The 19,796-nt window shown below is 40.2% G+C and overlaps 1 protein-coding gene across 6 annotated transcripts in view; it reads left to right on the forward strand.

Annotated features, from left to right (window-relative positions):
• The window catches only part of LOC136695523 (intermembrane lipid transfer protein VPS13B-like), a 175,053-nt gene that overhangs the window by 48,946 nt on the left and 106,311 nt on the right, over nucleotides 1–19,796 (forward strand). For all 6 annotated transcript variants that reach the window (XM_066669991.1, XM_066669683.1, XM_066669758.1 and 3 more), the window contains exons 18-19: nucleotides 3,224–3,358; nucleotides 5,430–5,609. In XM_066669991.1, the coding sequence (XP_066526088.1) occupies nucleotides 3,224–3,358; nucleotides 5,430–5,609 (315 nt within the window). The remainder of the gene's footprint in view (nucleotides 1–3,223; nucleotides 3,359–5,429; nucleotides 5,610–19,796) is intronic.

A 19,796-nucleotide genomic window follows, 5' to 3' on the forward strand; every position in this document is an offset into this window, starting at 1 on the left:
TGAGAGATCCCCCTACCTCATGTGGTATTATATACACGCTCTTTCCTCGTCTGATTGAAGTTACCTTTCTAAAATCAAACATGACCATGGTGTGTAACACTCCAGCACATGAACAGGAGCTTCCTGTACAAAGAACCAATCAAAATCACAGCTGGGAGCAGCCAAATAGAGGAGGAAAAATGGTGACTGATTTTATATCGACCTGAAATAAATACCTTTCTGGCCTTACTTTTCTCCTAGGTCACATTTACCATGATCCATACCACATCATGTTAAACACAAAATTCTTGTTTTCCTGTAGTCGACTTAGATTTGTAATTTGAACAAAGTGTAATGGAGGAAGGTTCTAGAGATGGTATTAAGTCTTGGGAGTCATTCCTTAATGCACAGTGGCGCAGCAGGAAGCCTGGAACACCCTCAACAAATGTTGGAATGGGCAAAATAATTGTATTGCAAGTGAATGTTTACTCATTTTTGCTTTATACAAAGTTCACCTGCTCAAGGGTCCATGGCTCCTTTTCCTAATTAAAAATATTTGTACAAAAATTGTGATGATTAAAAATATATTTATTCTATATCTGTTTTTTATTATTTTTTTTTTAATTTCTTTACATGTGATGATTAATTTGCAGTTCTGTATTAGTTCTGTTTCTTTGGGTTGATTCATAAATTTAGTTAAAGAAATACATTTTTAATGAATAGCATTACTAATCTGGAATTTTGCTCAATCTCACAACCCTGGTGTTGCATGTACAAGGGGTTTTCTGTTGTTGTTTTGTTTGTTTGTTTGTTTGTTTGTATTATTTTGTAACTACTTTGTTAACAGTGGCCGATGGAGGTTTTTAAATCTGCTTAAAATTATTTTTCCTGGATCACATGCTAAACTCAGTTATGACCATCTTATGACTCAGTGCAGTCTTTGAAAAAATCTTTTGTAACCTCAAATAGATAATTAGCTTACAGTAAGTCTCTTGTATGGACTGCACATGTAGGTGAGACTGATATTTTCCCTCAGATCTTTACAGTTAGGATTTGTCTTTTTGCCTCCAATCCTTGCTCACACCTGCCCATGGATGGCATCTACGCTATATGGACAAAAGTGTTGGAACACCCCTTAATAATTGAATTCAGGTGTTCCAATCAGTCCCAGTGCCACAGGTGTTTACAATCAAGCACCTAGACATGCAGTCTGCCTTTACAAACATATTTGAAAGAATGGGTTGTTCTAAGGGGGCACTGAATTTGAGTGTGTTGCTGTAATATGATGCCACCCTTGCAGCAGGTCAGAAATTTTTTTCATCCTAGATATTCCACCAAAAAAAACCAAAAAAAAAAAACCTGTGAGTGGTATTATTAGTGGTAAAGTGGAAACATTTTGGAACCACAGCAACTCGGTCACAAAATGGCAGACCACATAAAGTTACAGGGTGGGGTCGTAGAGTGTTGAGGCTCATTATGTATAAAAGTCGCCAGTGCTCTGCTGACTAAATAAATGCAGAGTTCCAGGTCTCCTCTGACATTATAGTCAGCACTGGGGTTTTTTTCAGGGATTGGCTTAGGCCCCTTAGATCCAGTGAAGGGAAATCTCAGTTCTTCAGCATGTCAAGACATTTTGGACAATCATATGCTTCCTTTTTTTTCCCAACTGCCTGCAGACACATGCCAAAATCTTTTACAAATCCCTCCCAGAAAAGTGGAAGCTGCTGTAGTTGTGAATGTGGGACAAACTCCACATTAATCCCTGTAGGGAATGTTATAAAAGCACCTGTAGGTGTAATATGTAGTTCCCCCAATACTGTTGTAATATGCTGTATATGTTATGGATGGCCTGAGTTTGTTTCCTCTTGTGTCTGTTATATAGTTTTAAAAATTCCAAATGTATAAGATTTTTTGAGTTGGCGCTCATTTTTGCATGGCGTGGGCAATAATGCAACCATCATATCATGACAGATGTCGACTTAAACACCTTTCTCTGATACCAGTGAGGATGGCCCCTTTTGAGATTTGAGACCTTCACATCTTTCTGGAAAACATGATGAAATGTGCAGCATTTCCACTGTCTTTCATGAGCTTTGGCTAGAGAGCTCTGAGGTAGTTCTGCATAGAATCGAGGTAATACAGGTTCAGTCTGCATTTCTTGATGCAGTGACAGACTGTTAAGTGACAGTGTTTGTTTCCAAATTACTCCCACATATTTATCACAGAAACATAATGGGAGCTCATGCTGCGTCGACTGAGGGCTCACGGTCATGTGTCATAAGCAGTGGGTAATCAGAATCTTTTCTAAATATTATGTACAGTACATGATGAAAGACCTAAGTCCTTTGCGAATGTGTGTGGGGAAATGTTTGAATTGTTGAATTGTTTAATAATTTTTTTCAGTAAGTTAGGCACAATATGGTGAGCCATGACTGAGCCTTTTATGTAAATGATAAAAGATTTTTTATAACTTTTATATGCTTTTGATAATTTTTGGAATGTTTAAAAGTTGTGTAGCTTGAGTAGCTTTTATAAAATGCTCACTCTTTCTTTGCCCCAGCCTCTTTGAGTGTATCGTATGCATCTGTTTTGAAAATATTTACCAATTACAAATCAGATTGGTCAATGAAAGCCAATCACAGATTAATCACATGTTTATGGCTTTACTGCTTTACAAACTACATAGTTTTTTCCAGAAATGTGGTTTGTACTTTGACTACATTTGTTTAATTGTTAATAGTCAGTTTCTTTCTATGTGAATTTGTGTGAAGTCCAGCACGTGTTACTGGTCTAGCTGTGTGTAAATACTTTATAGATTCATCCTTCGGTAGAATCTTTATCCTCTAAATGTGCAGATGTATCACACACAGACAGGAAACTGTAGAAATAGGAGCCTCCTTTTGTATAAACTTGGGCACACACACACACACACTCTATCACACTGCTAATCCCACATATAACCCTCGTCATAGAGTTTCAGGGTAAGCAAATCCCTGGTTCTCTGGACAGGTGTGAGTTTTGCTATTCTGAGTACTTGAGTACTTTCTTCACTTGCATTTTAAGCAGAGTTTATGCTTGGTAGAGTTGTTCTTGAATAATGATTTTATATATATTTGTGTGTCTGTTTACTCATTGTAACTGTAACAGAATAGATGCATACAGCTACATGAGTCTACAAATATAAACAAACAATCTTCTCTCTCTCTCTCTCTCTCTCTCTCTCTCTCTCTCTGTGTGTGTGTAGGTGGAAAGAGGCCCAGCACATCTCCTATGTTGGAGGTGCAGGTTCAGAGCATAGAGCTGAAGGTGTGTCAAAGGGCAACTGTGCAGTGTGCATCAGGAACACTGGGAGCTCTTAAAGTCTGTGCCAGGACACTGGGTGAGTGAAACCGAACACTTACAGTTTACTGACAGTGAGGGACAGCACAGATCTCCAGATATCCCCCATAAACCATACTTCTTTCTGTAATCATTTTACCGTCTCTCTGCCTGTCTTTATTTCACTGACTTTATGTAATTCTAGATGTGAAATCCCTCCTGGAACTGTCTTGTAATTCCCTCACACACTCACAAACAGACTCGCTTACAGTTAACGTGATGCTCCACAAGGCCGTGGTCCAGTTCTGTGTTTGGAAGGAGCTTTGATTGACCACCTCTTGTGTTACCCACTAAAGCTGGTTTCTGCTTGATTGTTAGATTGTGATCCTGGACAGAATTTGGCATTATCTTCTGTTTCTTTTTTCAAATCAACAAAAGTGGGTGTGCTTTACAAGCAGCTGAAACAGATATGCAAGTAATAAAAAAAATACATGCCGTCCATGGAGCCTTAGCCTGTGCAAAACTCATTGCAGTTGTTGAGCGCACTGAGAGAAGTGTGCTGTGCTTGGACACAAGTTTATACTCTTTGTCATCCCCACTCTGTAGCCAGTTTGAAGAACACTGAGTGAGAATTGTGACAAAGACAAAACTGTGCTGTTAATTATTTAGTTTTAATTATGAGCAGTTAATGGTATTGTTAATGGTAATTGGTAGTGGTATTAAACTCCAGGTTAAATGCCAGATTAAACATTTACAGTTGGAAAGGTTGGGTTCCAGAACTTTTTTATAGTGTTGGTGTTGTGAAACTTTTGTCATAATTCATTCATTGTCTGTAACCCTTATCCAGTTCAGGGTCGCGGTGCGTCCGGAGCGTACCCGGAATCACTGGACACAAAGCGGGAACACACCCTGGAGGGGGCGCCAGTCCTTCACAGGGTGACACACACTCCCAATTTTCACACCTATGGACCCTTTGGGAGTCCCCAGTCCACCTACCAACTTGTGTTTTTTCCTTTGGACCGTGTGAGGAAACCGGAGCACCAGGAGGAAACCCACATGGACACAGGGAGAACACACCACACTCCACACAGACAGTCACCCGGAGGAAACCCACACAGACACAGGGAAAACACACCACACTCCTCACAGACAGTCACCCTGAGGAAACCCATGCAGACACAGGGAGAACACACCGCACTCCTAACAGACAGTCACCCGGAGCGGGACTCGAACCCATAACCTCCAGGACCCTGGAGCTGTGTGACAGACACACTACCTGCTACACCACCGTGCTGCCAACTTTTATTTATTTATTTTTTTTAATAACAAATCTCTTTTCAAGGGTTTGTCTACAGCTGTGGTAAGCTGCCCACTCTGTCCAGAATTGAAATTTGAATTTGGCGTTGGAATTGAAAGCTGATGAATTTTTATTTTTTATATATAAATAACATGATGGGGAGGCTTGTAAATCTGAATACAAATCCGATTCTCATTAGGACCAGCTTGCAGTAGTTTAAAGCTCTTTTATGTATTTTTCACATATTTCTGACACCATGTTGTTTACATCAGAGAGGAAGAAATATGGAAAGTCACATTTTTAAATGCAGTTGAAACACTGCTGATCGTTACACTTTTATTTATTTATTTATTATATATTTTAATTTATTAATATTTCAGAGTCACACTCCAGATATTTAAGGTAATTTGTCAAATTCTGAACTCTGATATGTTTCATTGCCACACGTTATGAATGATTTCTATACATCGTACTATTACAGTGGTGTAGAAACAAGAGCATGACATAAGAAAGGATCAGCATTAGTATTTAGACTGGGAATAGTACAGTTGATAGCCTCTTTGTGGTAAAAGTGTTTGAACCAGATTAGGTCCTTACACACTAGATCAAATTTCACATTTTCTAATGAAGCTAGCTTTACTCGGCCAAACCCAGCTACTGTTTTAGGAGGATGTTATAGCTCAGTTTGAGAATCACTGGTCTACCTAACCTTTAGACCTTTAGCTAGTAGAGTGAGCATTGCATACTGTTTGGGTTGCTTTCAGTGACTGTATGTGGTGTGTATTGTGTGAAGTGTCTTCTCGAAATATGTATCCGTGTGTGTTTTTTGTTGCAGGTGTATGTGAGGGTCAGAGAGAGCAACTGGTGGTTGTGCTACAGGGCCCATCCGACACACAGGAGCTCTACAGCAGACAGTGGCTGAGCGAAAGCCGCCGCCCACAGTCTCTTCTGGCACCAGACCTGCTCACCTTTTCTTTGCAAATCCCGCAGACTGATACAGATTGCCGCAACTCTGGTGAGTACACCCACAAACACATTTACCATTAGAGCTGGACGATACAGCCAAAATTTATATCACAATATATTTCTTAATTTCGGTCGATACTATATATTCCTATATATGGGCAATGCAAAAACAAAAGCAGCAGAAAAACTGAAAGCATCATGACATCACTATCAAACAACAACCCATTGGCTTTGTCAATAACAGTATTTTTAAACCAACTTTAAAATTGATTGCTGACTGAATGGCAGCGCCCTCTAATGGCTGTCAGTCAGTGACATGTAAATAATGTATGTTTAAATATCATATCATTGTCATTGAAACACTTTATATTGTGATATATATCGATATTGTCCAGCCCTATTTACAGTGCTAGTTATAAGTGAAGGATTTTCTCGTTATTTTACCAGAAAAATATTAATATATTTTTTTCTTTTAACATGGTCACATTTACTGCTGTGGACCTCTGTGGCAGACAATGATTGAATAAATGAAAGAACTATCTAACTAATTAACTAACTAGCTAAATTATAACTAGGTCAGTAGCATCTTGCTCCCTATGCTGCAGAAGTCAGTCATGCAAGATATTGTTGGATTTACATTTTGCCTGTTCAAAAATGAGTGGCTTTCCATGATTTTGACAGAGAACAAATTATGAATAACCAGTCATACTTTACAATGGTCGTTTTAGCTTCGGGAAATTTATGGAAAAACAATTGTTTATTAGTAGCTTATCTTTGTTTAAAGTGGAAATGGTGTGATGATGCAGGGATGTATTTTTCAATTATATATTATTTTATTTATTGTTTTAATGGTTTGTGTGTACATACTTTTACCCTCCTCTCCATCTTTTTTTTTTTTATTCCACAATTTGTGTTAATACATAATGCGTACTGTTTTGTTCAGTTTAGTTTCCCTTCAATGTCTGTCAAAATCCCTGTGGGGATTTTTTTCCTCATTTAGTTCATACAAATATCTCTTCCTTGCCCTCACAGTGCATGTTGGTCTCTATGAGAGATCCAACAGAAATAATGACCTTCTGCCAGATCTGCTGAAGGGCTTCATATAACGTGGTCATGAACCCTGTTCCCCCGAGTCTAGCGAAAGCACAGAGTTTGTTATGGTGACGTTTGGGAAGAGCTTCATTGCTTGGCAGGAAGATCAAATGCACATATTCTGTCCCATGTGGCTGTGTTGTCTCTGTGCGTTCAGAGCCGCATGAATGCCATGATGTGAGAGGAAAATTACATATATTTTTCATATCGTCACTGTTCAGTGAAAAACACATATCTCCATTTTTGTCAACTTTTAGTTTACTAGACATTTGAACCACGCAAATGTCCTTCACATCGTGTGTAAATTTCATGATGAATGGACCGATAGAAAAGCTTCAAAATTACACTGAATAAAAACTTCCACTGAAAGTTAAAAAGGTTTTTTTTTCCTTCTTCTGTAAAGTTAATATTTTGGAGATACGTGTTTTTCTTTGGACAGCACCAATATATTGATAAATACCAGGCCATTATTATAAAAACATTTATTTTTAGTAATATATAAATTCAAATATATAAATTATTAAATTGAGCAGCATGGTGGTGCAGCAGGTAGTATCACTGTCACAGCTCCAGGGACCCGGAGGGTGTGGATTTGAGACCCACTCCGGGTGACTGTCTGTGATGAGTGTGGTGTGTTCTCCCTGTGTCTGCGTGGGTTTCCTCCTGGTGACTTTCTGTGAGGAGTGTGGTGTGTTCTCCCTGTGTCTGCATGGGTTTCCTCTCGGGGCTTCGGTTCCCTCGCACACTCCAAAAACACACGTTGGTAGGTGGATTGGCGACTAAAAAGTGTCCATATGTGTGAGTGAATGTGTGAGTGTGTGTCGCCCTGTGAAGGACTGGCGCCCCCTCCAGGGTGTGATCCTGCCTTGTGCCTATAAATACATAAATATAAATATACATTAGAAGAAATAGAATCTGAATATTTATTGACATTTTATTCAGAAACTATTTTCCAGTTCAAGTGTCGTCATCTAAGGGCTTGTCAGATGTCTAGATAACTCTCAGAAACATCCCTGAGGCTGTGTACTGTCAGTGAAAGCCAGACTGCTTCAGACTCAGCATGAGGAGCTCAGACTTAGAACAACAGTGTCTCAGCAGTGTTCACTGGGTTTGTTCTCTGATGAATGTAGCTATACGGGGAATATTTATGTTTATTACCTAATACTTCAATTATTCACTAAAAAAACACTTCGTTTTTGAGCCAGTTTATAATATGTCCTTGTGTTGCTCACATATTTTATAAACCTTATAATAATCTTTTTCATAATCTTATACATAACTCTTGCGATGTCATTTGCTGGGAGTGAGAGTCACAGAGATGCCAGATGTTTTGAAATGTCTCTTCTCTCTCTCTCTCTCTCTCTCTCTCTCTCTCTCTCTCTCTCTTAAACACAACCTCAAAGTGCTATTCAAATTGTTAAGTTTAATTACCTTGAAATGACATTTAAATAATTCCCAGACTGCTGCAGTGTTTCTTAACATGTGTTCTAATCTCTTGCGCACAAAGTCTCTTAACAAAAATGGACCCTCTTTGAATTCTGCCACCTCCATCTGGTTTGGATCTAATTGTTTACCAGTAAATTAAAAAGAAATTCCAATTTACTTAGAAAATGGGAGTTGTATGCTCCCCAAACTCCTGTAGACCCAGACCAATCTGTTTGGCTGTAATGAGCTAGAGGTTGGAACACACTAATAAATTAAGCACAATTAAATGAGCTGGATTTATCACAGAAGAATCCAAGCAGCACGTCTTTGAAAATCCTCCTTTTTATGGACATTAATGCAGATTGTAATTTTTGTACTTGACGTTAACCCTTTACTATGTGGCGTATCGGTCTAAGAGCTCCTCTGATCATGCAGCCACTCCAGATAAAATCTACAGCAGAGGAACATTTTGGCTGAAGCCTCTTATGCATCTCTAACAGTGTCTCAACATGTGTAATATTCCTTCTGACGTTATGAATAATGGGGAATTAATATGATGAATGAGAAGTAGCAGGGCAAGGCCGTCGTTTTTATGAAGTGTTTCACATACATGCTTGAACACACACAGACATACACACACACACTGTAAACCACTGGTCTAGAAATTTATCTGCATGATATTTTTGCAGTTTTGCAGTACATCGAGCTATGTCTTGGAACACAGATCTAGCTAAAACTTAGGAACTAAATCATAAATCATAATAAAAGACACACACTATTGCCTTTACTGAACAATTCTGTAAAAAAAGATACTGTATCTTTGCTTTGCGCACATGATTCCAGGTGGAATCTTGAACCACCAGGACCCTGACCAGGATGAAGTGGTTATGGAAGATGAGGAACCATTATAAAGAACCACCTCAGCCATAGGCTTCAATTTGTGTTCATATTTGGCAGTCACACAGCTCCAGGGACCTGGAGGTTGTGGGTCCGAGTCCCGCTCCGGGTGACTGTCTGTGAGGAGTGTGGTGTGTTCTCCCTGTGTCTGCGTGGGTTTCCTCCGGGTGACTGTCTGTGAGGAGTGTGGTGTGTTCTCCCTGTGTCTGCGTTCTCACATATTAGTATTGTAATATCATATTTTGCTGCATTGTGATGTTAGATAGATAGATAGATAGATAGATAGATAGATAGCCTTTATTGTCATTGCACATGTACAACGAAATTGAGCAGCAATCCTTAAAGTGCATTGTTGTATGTACTACCTCCAGACAGTAGCATAAACAACAGTGAAGCTTGTAATATGCGGTATGCACAGCAATTAAATTTGGGATTCTATTAGAGGATAGCATTTAAGACATAAGTCTCCAGTGTTTAAACCTAGCATGGGTTTGCTTATCCTAAAGTGGTCCCCTGGGCCTTCCCTGAAGGAAGGTGGGGTGCACTAGAGTACACTATAATTGCAGAAAAAGGGAGTGAGAGAGGGAAAGCACAAGAGAGCATATGCTCCCCAAAGGCCCAGCAGCAACAGCTGCAAGGCAATGATTTATGCTTTTCTCAGAACTGTTACATATAATCAAATGTGCAGAACACTGAATGTTAAAGATGTTCCATAAAAGCTTCAGTCTGATCTGTTCGGCAGAGCTCAGATACAGCTGGGAAGTCATCAACAAAGAGTGTGTTAATCATCTTTTACACAGTGTGAGGGAGATTAGGAAAGCAACAAAGAATTAACGTGTGAAGACTGTGGAAAACTGTAACAATGAACATATTTCCGAGTTATTTATAGCATTTGGCTGTAGATGAGGATGAGATGGAAAACCTGAAATGTGAATATTTGAGAGAAAAAGAGCAGAAGTGAAGACACGCTTGGGTTGAAACAGAGAGAGAAAATCCTTCAAAGTTAGTTTGTTCACACATAGTTCTTTTTTAATGGCAAGTGTAGTGTTTTAAATAAAAGCATCAGCAGCGCTTGCTTGGAAATGACTGTTAAATGATATGTCTCTGCTCCAGTCTGGTCTTTGGCAATGGGTGACACATTTGTTTATATCGGGAACATACGCCCTGGGGAAAAGTTGTGGAATTGCCTCATTTAGTGGATGTCCTCCAAGTTTTTAATTGTTAACAAAAAAACAAACGATAGACATGACACAAAAGTACATTACTTTAAGAGCTGATGATTCAGGAGTTGTGAAACACACCTTAAACCTGTTAAATTACATTTGAATTAATATTTTGCAACATCAAGTAGAGGAATAAATTAAAGGAAACATTCATGTTTAAGTAAAAAAAATTAAGTTTCTAAAATTCTGAGGAAGTTCCTTCACCATTAGCTGCTCTCCAAACCCCCCTCCCTGCCTTAGTGTCACCTTGGCCTTACACTCCAGCTCTAGCTTTGTGCACAGGTAAGAGGCCGGATAAGAGTGTGTTTGTGTTGATTCTGTATCGTTGTATTGTGTTCTAAACAGTCTGGCTTTGACCCGTTTATTATTATTTTTTTTTTTTTATTATTATTTTCTTTCTTTATTCTCGCTTATGCTCATTAAGACTGAACTCTTTGCTACTTGGACGTGTTTAGACATCCCTGTGCTCGTAGACCTGTTTTGCCATTAGCACTGTGTCTCTGTACACCGTACCGACCTTTCCCTCTACTTAAATAAGTCCTGTTCACTGGACAAGAACTAATGTCAGAAGGCGTGTACTGTCAGAGTTGACCGTGGTACGAGCCTGCAGATAGACATTAAGGCTCTTGTGTAAACAACAGAATGTGGGTGACCTTTTTTCTTGGCTTTTAGCCCTGGAGGAATGGCGTGCTAAAATTGTGTCTTTTTTTTTTTCTCTCTCCCAAGCATCTACCGCTCTCTAGTTCTTTCAGTTCTACAAGATAAATGTTAATGACACACCACATCCAAACGTTCACCCTCATTAAATTGTCTCATTTTCACAACATTCATTTAGCTTCTTAGAACAATTACTTACAATAAATCATTCTCGAGCTGGTACAGTTAGGAGGGTAATGAGTTCCTGTGGTTGGTATCAGACACGTCGGGCAGCGTTTACAAGAGACCAAGGGAATGGGGTGAGTGAAGTCCAAACAATGGCACATTAGGTAAATTAGCGAAGGGCATGTGTGTTGGACGACTCAGAACAGTCTCACACAGCTTAAGCTGAGAGGAGTGTTTGGAGAGAAGGCTGAGCTAAGCTGTCGCACCGGTCACGCTCCTAGCGAGCTGGAGATCAGTGTCAACAGTCATCTTGAGTGTGTGAAGTGAGGTCTTTCTGGGTCAGTGCTGTAACGTCTTTAAGACCCTGGACATGAGTAGAGCAGATAGAGTCTGATATAATGGCATCTTTTACAGCTTATTGCCTCCCAAAGGAGGAGGAGGGAGATTATACTGCTTTTGCATTAACAATAATGCGAGCTAAAAATCTGTAGATGCAATTCGCTATTTAATTGACTTTAGTTAGTGGAGTGTGGTGTTCATTTCTGCAAGACTTGGACTTTATTTTTTATTATTATGTGTGTTTTTTTTTATTAAAATGAATGTGAAAGTTGCTTTAAAGACAATAAAGAGTGCAATAGACTGGGTTTCCCTCTCTGCTCAAGGCAGAGAAATGGCATTTTGAGGATTTTAGATAAATGAATAGACCCTTAAATGTTGAAAAGCATGAACCAAGATGAGGATATTGCTCTGTTCCTGCTCTATAGGTGGGTAATATTGGCTTATTTTTGCTGTAGATGGAACTGAGTCTAAATTCAGGAGAGCGCCAACTGCCTGAAAGTAAACACAGAGCGAAAGTGCTACAAAACTAAACAACTCAAGTTACAAATGAGTTTCTGTGGGAATTCAAACAGTGAATAAACCCTTACAGACAATTTCCACTACAGCCGCGTACAAACAACAGCTATTCTTTTTCTTTAAACACACTGTTCCACCTTTTAAAAAAAAAAAAGATACAGAGCTTCTGAATATAAGCAAACACAGCAACAGCATTTTCCCACAATTGTAGAGGTTGCCTTTAACTATTTATTATTATATTTTCTTATTATTAAAAAAAAGAAAAACACTTCTGCTCATGCAACTGTTTATCTGAAGGAAATGTTAATTTCCCTTCTATTGATAAATGTGCTTCAAGTGGATAGATTACTTTTCTTTTATGAGCTAGATGGAAGTTTGGAATACAGTGAAGAAAAGCTCTCTCTCTCATTCTCTCTCTCTCCCCCAACCCCCTCCCTTTCAATCTCTCTACTTCTCTTTATTTCCCTTATTTTGTTTCTCTCTGGTGACTTATTTCCCCCCTGGTATCCAGAGCAAGCTTTTATAGAGCCCTGGGAAAATGAAGTCCCCTCTCTCTCATCTCCCAGTGCACAGCTGGAAAATCTTGATCTTGCTTGTCAGCTACTAGGTGTAATGCTATTCCCAGGGCATGGGATTCATTTCCCACCAAGGTGCAATTTATTATTAATGTTTGTCAGAAATACACTTAATGAAGACTTTATCTGAGAGCTCCAACTACCTTCCTGAAGAGCCTGCTGACTGCTGCCTCATTATTATGACTGATAGCAAATGAAAAATGTGAATGAAAGGCATTTTGCCACATTACATCTTTCTCCCTCATTGTACCAGCTGTGACTTCTGGATAAAAGGCAAGTGTTTCAGTGCAGATGTTCATCACCGTCTGCCAGAAAAATCATGTGAGAAAAATATTTGTGTACGAAATAAATCCAATAAATAGATATTACACACTTGATATGGGTGTGTGTGTGTGAGCGCATGATAATAAAGGAGGTAGAAAAACCAAGGCAGGTACATTATCTAATTGAATGTTGTCTTTGCATAAAAGCTTGCTGTGCCGTGCCATATGTCAGATCAAGCCCCTCAGTAATAGAGCTTTATTTCCATTAATCAGGTGTTTGTTACGTTGGAGCTGCTGAATAAATATTTATTTTTTGGACCTTGATGCATCCAAATAAAATTGAAATAATAACATAGTGAAAGCCATTTCAGTTTTTACGGGATCACCCCTGATAGCACACAGCGCCACCAGCCTTGGTAGGTGGGTGGGAGGGTAACACATACTTTTTTTTTGTGATATGAGGCACCCACTGCTGCTGATGAAGTGCCACCACACAGTTTAGCACATCAGAGGACAACACAAGAGGACAAGATCTGTCACATCAGCTGACATGCTAAAGATTAGAGCCATCCTACCATCCTAGACAGTGAAGGAGATTGTGCTGTCTAGGACTCTCAGGTAGGCTGAGGTATCACTTAGGACCGGACGTGCAGTCCTCAGACTGTTGACGGGACAATATCTAGAATGCTGCACCACCCAGGGGCCCCAAACGCTGCACAGTTATCTTAGTTAATGATTAATATAATTTGCATATAATGTACATGTGAATTAACATGTAGTAATTGTGCATATAGCGTTAGCCTTTTTTGCATGTGTCCTTGCTGTTTTTACGTAAATAAGATTATGTTTTTTGGTTGATGAACTAGTTATTTATTAAGAGGAAACTTGTGTGTGTGTGTGTGTGTGTGTGTGTGTGTGTGTGTGTGTGTGTGTGTGTGTGTGTGTGTGTGTGAGTGAGAGAGAATTTGATGGACCCAAGATGTCCCTGCTCAGGATGAAGGGTTACAGAATGAATTAATGGCTCAAGATGATGAAATGTTTACAGAAAACGTATGAATGAATGTGTGATTAATTTTAATAAGGGTAATGATAAAAGTTCAAAGTAGCATGTTTTTTTTTGGTCTTATTTATTCCTTACTTCTGAGGTCCCTCTTTCAATAGCAAAAAAAAAAAAACCTCATAGTTCCACAGTAGATTTGAGTTACTTATTCACCATTACTGATAACTGCTTTAAAGACACACTGCTGGAGCTCAGAGGGTAGTTTTCTGTTCTAGTAGCAGAACAAATTGGTGTCTCCGAGGTTGAGTGAAGATATCAAAACATGAGGCACTGTGGGAGGGTTGGGAGCCTGTCTCCTGCCCATTCACATCTACACTTTCCCATAATTCTTCATTCCCTCCTCCCACTTTGGAGCAAAGTAGAGGATCTCCCGTCTTTCTTTAACAGGACAGAACATTAAACCTTCCCGAGCACCTTTCTCAGAAACGGGGCGGGATGAAAGGGGGTTGGGGGTGGGGGAGTGTGGGGGGTTGATGGTTAATGTGCTGACAAAAGAGAAAGTCTTTAGTGGGAATAGCTTTGATAGAGTAGTGGGATTAGCACTAGAATTGTGGGTAAAGCTGTAATTAATTAAGCTAATTACAGAGCTGCAGTGGGGGCGTCTGGGGTGAGTGAGTGGGGATTGAGGGTTAGAGGGGGATTTCTCACAGTTCTCCAGGAATAAGAGGTGTGTAATTAGTGGAATCACTCTGGAGGAATGTGGAAGCTTGAGCCACACTGAGATGGAATGTGACACTCTTCCACCAAGGAATTCTCCCGACTGCGGAGTAGGGACATGGTGGCAGTGATGAAGATGAACGGGAGGGAGGGATGGGAGTATAATATCATACCAAGTACTAGAGCCTTCCCCTACTGAGACTGTGGGCAGGAATATTAGAATTGTGCTGACTAGACATGACCCGGTTACTGGTTCCACTGTAAAACCAGTTAGTGATAGTCTTTTAATAATAATTACTGCAGACTTCCAGCCCTTCACGTAACATGGGGTTGTTTTGAATCGGGAGAAACGTGGCGTAGAGACAGAGCCAAGGTGTGGTGCCCAGTCTCATCTCACTGTTATGTGCGCTATGAGCCATTTGAAATGAATATCCCTCTTGAAATCTCTGTAGCAGATATATTTCCACAAAAAACAACCAAAATGACGTTTATGATTGTTGATTATCTGTTAAACAAAACTTAATATAACAATTACGAGCTTAATCTCATGATTTTTACAGCTTTACAGAAGTCGTAAAGAAGTCAGAAAAAACGAGTGTGAAATGTATTCTTCATTTAGGTCTATTTTTGTTTCAACTTTATTTAAATGAGTATACAGAGTGCTCTGCTCATTTTTGTTATATAATATCAAACACTGTGAAATAGTTTGTGTGTATAAGTACTTTTTGATCTTTTTAATGATAATGATATAAATATTCCATACTGTTTCATGTCTAATGTCTGACTATGGCTTTGAGAAGGAGTGTGCACAAATCTGTCTCTCTCTTTGTCTTTCTCTTCAAACACAAGGCTGCTTTAATGAGTTTGTTTTTCACTGAATGGTGCAAGTCTCTGAGGCTTTAAGTACAGCTCGGTACATAGAAGAGCATCATAATCTGGTAGAGTCAAAGGGTCTGCTCTCTGGCCCTGGCTTCGTAATCTGTAGTTCCATTTTATCGTCGTGTTTCTGGAAACGAATGTTGATGACTTATTCCAGCCAGTCTCAGAGAGTTAGTAGCCAAGCCAAATGATCAGCATTGCCTCATCCCCTGTAGAAATATACGCTGCATCATGCCACAGTCCTCCTTGGACCGTATTCGGAAGCAGGTGAGTGCCAAGTCATGTTCTAATGGAATATATGTATATTAAAAAAAAAAAACAAATCAAAAGCTGCTTATTTATGTTCCATCACTAAGCTGCCTTAAAAATTAAACCAGTACCAAAAACACGAGCAAAAGCACCAAAAAATAAAACCAAAAAACACGAGCAGCACTGCTGTGTCTGATCCACAACACTCAAACACACCACCACCACGTCAGTGTCACTGCAGCGCTGAGAGTGATCCACCTCCACATCACACCTGCTCTGTGGGGGTCCTGAGCGCTGAAGAACAGGGGGACAGTCTGTAACTGCAGAACTGCAGAGTGCTCCTGTGTGGTCAGTGGAGCTGAGAGAATGGACAGTGAGTGCAGATTCAGGGTAGGGGTTCCTAATCCAGTGATTGCTCAAATCAAGCACTTATTTTTTCTTCTACCTCTGCAGGCTGCTTCTAACCTACAGCAATGCAAAAGGATGTTCACTGATATATGGTGCAAAAAAGAGAGAAAAAGAAGGCTTTGATTCCTTTCATTCCTTTGTGTAAATCGGTAGCATTACTTGTGTATGTGTGTTAATGTGTCTCTGTGTGTGGTGTCTCAGTGAACACAGGTGGCGTGTGCAGAAGCAGCAGGTAGCTATTTGGGCCTTAAGAGGTCTGTTTTGCCCTGGGCACCCAGACACCCAAATGGGCAACAGAGTAACCCACTGACTACTAGAGAGAGAGAGAGAGAAGTTGTGGCGGGAAGAAAGATGTCTTTTTTCTTCTTCTTCTTTCCTTTCCTTTTTTTTTCACGCAGACAGAACTGGTGAAGAGTGGTGAATCTGCTGTGCTCTGTAGGCTGTCCTGCTGATGAATGAGTAGGCTAAAGCTCAGACTGTGTGTATGAAGTGTGGGGTGAAGGAGTGGTAGGTGATTTACCACTCTGTGTGTCTCTCTTGTTGTTAAACTTTTGCCCTTTCTTAACCTAGATGGGCTGAGAATGTGGTCCATTTGGGGAGTGATGGAGCACCCCCCGCAACTAGTCCCTTACAAAAGCATGGATACCTACAGACACAGACATAACATCAGGGCAGAAAGGGAAAAGGACAGGTAAACATATATGAGAGTAATAAACACTAACCGACTATTAAACAAAAAGAACAAAAAAAAAATGCACAGCTTTGGGGCCTTATTTAGCAAAACGGATAGGGCACAGGGAACAGCTGGGACTTTAACTGTGATTTGAAAGCTGACATGTAGGAGATGTCTCTGCAGGAGCTTATTCCAGAGTTTGGGTGCAACAACACCTCAAGATCTGGCACCCATGGCCAAACAAACTGTAGAATCACAATAAAAGTCTAAACGGTATTGTGGCAGGTTTTGCGAGTCCTGCAAGCATCACAATACCTTGCGGCGTGGGACTAAGCGTCAGTGTCCTGTGTAGAACTGTGTTTAACCAATCCTGTGACACAGAGAGCGGGACAGCATAAACATGTAGAAAAATCCCACGAATGAATAAATCTCTGTCTAAAGAAGATAATAATTACACAATAATAAGCATAAGAAAAAAACAGCTAAATAATCATTAAAGTAATAAACTCATTCTAAATATATGTGACACAATCATGTGAACACCACATTATTTGTGTATTTCTGTGCTTCAGAAAAAAACCCTTTTACTGGAGCTGTACAATATAAAAAAAAAGTCCCTATGATTTCTGGGATGCGGAAAACAGACAGAATCACGGAATTGAGGAATAAGAGAGGAATTTAAGTTCTCTCTCTCTCTCTCTCTCTCTCTCTCTCTCTCTCTCTCTGTGTGTTTGTGTGCGTGCACGCTAAAGCCATACAGGTTTGATAAGGTCAGTAGGTAGGTTGCTGTTGAGAGATGGGTGCTGGGGAGGGTCTGCATGTTCCTCTGAGGAGTTACTTGCTCTTTGTCTGTTGCTATAGTCATCCCTGCTCCCATCCCCTCCCAGGAGTGGGATATCCTCCCTATCTCACCCTCTACACTGGATGCTAGATTGATGTAACAGCTCAGAAAGCAAGGACATGGGAGGTTCCTCAGTTGTGCCAGCAATAAAACTTGTGCTTCTGACTGCTTCTGCAGCTTCTCTCTGTGTAATTACTCTACCTGGGCGTAGTTATCTGGAGTCTTTTCATCTTTTCCTACTGAAAGCAGAACATTTCTGCTGTGAGGAATGGAGAGTAATGGAAACTTTAAAGGCTAGTCATTTATGTTTTTAGTGGGGGTGGTTGTGTCTGTGTCAGTGTGTGTGTGTGTGTGTGTGTGTGTTTCATAGAGTCCCGTGTTTTGTTCAGCAGGATGTCAGAGAGAATCCATGAATTAAACTGTCAGTTTCCATATCAGATCCTGCCTCTCAACTTCAGAATATGTTTGTTAGAAGAGCATCTGGTTTTCTACTGTGCTATAGAGGGTTGGATAAGTTAGAGCAGAATACCCAGTACACAAACTCTACAGAACCACAACACTGAACAGCATGAACCAGCACTTAAAGGCAACATTCATTCATTCATTGTCTGTAAGCCTTATCCAGTTCAGGGTTGCGGTGGTTCTGGAGCCTAAGGCAGGATTACACCCTTGAGGGGGCGCCAGTCCTTCACAGGGCGACACACACTCACACCTACGGACACTTTGAGTCACCAATCCACCTACAAACGTGTGTTTTTGGAACGTGGGAGGAAACCGGATCACCCGGAGGAAACCCCCACAGACACAGGGAGAACACAGCACACTGCTCACAGACAGTCACCCGGAGGAAACACATGCAGACACAGGGAGAACACACCACACTGCTCACAGACAGTCACCCGGAGGAAACCCACGCAGACACAAGGAGAACACACCACACTCCTCACCGACAGTCACCTGGAGGAAACCCACGCAGACACAGGGAGAACACACCACACTCCTCACAGACAGTCACCCGGAGGAAACCCACGCAGACACAGAGAGAACACATCACACTCCTCACAGACAGTCAGAGCGGGACTCAAACACACAACCTCCAGGTACCTGGAGCTGTGTGATAGCAACACTACCTGCTGTGCCACCGTTCTGTCCTTATAATAGGCAACATTCACGATTTTAAGAAAAAATAATAAAATACCACCATTTGCTAGCTCCTCAGTCTGTGTGCTCGAGACCAATCGAATTTGTTTACTATGCCTTAGTGTAGTAGATGACTAACTGCATGAAAGTAAACACAGAAAGAAAGTGCTACAAAATGAAACAACTCAAGTAACAAATGAGTTTCTATTGAGTGCATTTAAAACTTCAGCCAAATACAGCCATATTTTACCAGAGAGAACAGCTATTCCCCACAATCACAGACATTGCTTTTGATTTGAAAAATGACATGAAGTATCATTGAAGCATAATAGCACCCCCTTATGGAACAGCTCCTAAATGTGAATGAGTATGTTGTGCAAATCCCTTAGTGAGTGAGTTATAAGCCAGTTCAGTTGTGAACAGATCCACCAAACACACTAAACCCGCAGTAAAGAGCCTTTGTGTTGGGGTTGACCTGGATGCTTTACGACCTCTGGGGTAACAGAATGTGGCGGGTTGTGGTGTGGTTTTTACTGCATTGCTTATGAGTAATTGCTGGGCTGGTTTGAAGTGTGCAGAACTGCAGTGCAGAAATGCACAACAGGAGGCTGTGACGGAGTAGGAGGCTGCAGATCTGTCTTACTACTGTACATACTGAGACACTGTGTGTATTTATAAAAAGTGAATGTAGACTTAGATAGTCATTGTTTATTTTATGTTTATTTTAAAAAATGTCATCAGAATATGCAGACTATTCAGTGTCTGCATGTGGTGGACCCGTAAGTTTATCTGTATGGTTCAAAGAAGAAAGAATCAGAAGACTTCTGCAGCTAAGACATGCCACACAGTTACGCCTCTTAAAAATGTGGCATAAATGAAACAGTTATATAGACTGTTGAGATTTAATGTCATAAAATATTTAGTGTATTATTATTATTATTATTATTATTATTATTATTATTATTACCCTTCACAAACTGTCTGCTTCCAAGCTAAACGGTACGGAGTTAAATAATTTACGATGTGACAAGGCTAAACTAAGGTAAAAACAGATGTTTAACATTTGCCTGATATCTTAATGACTTCAGATTGACTGTGTAGGCAGCCACGTGGTATACATGTGTGTATTTGTATGGCCTTCCTTAGATTATGTGCTTACAGCAATGAAATGAAGGCC

Source organism: Hoplias malabaricus, chromosome 1 (genome assembly GCF_029633855.1).
Source record: "Hoplias malabaricus isolate fHopMal1 chromosome 1, fHopMal1.hap1, whole genome shotgun sequence".
Taxonomy (NCBI): Eukaryota; Metazoa; Chordata; class Actinopteri; order Characiformes; family Erythrinidae; genus Hoplias; species Hoplias malabaricus.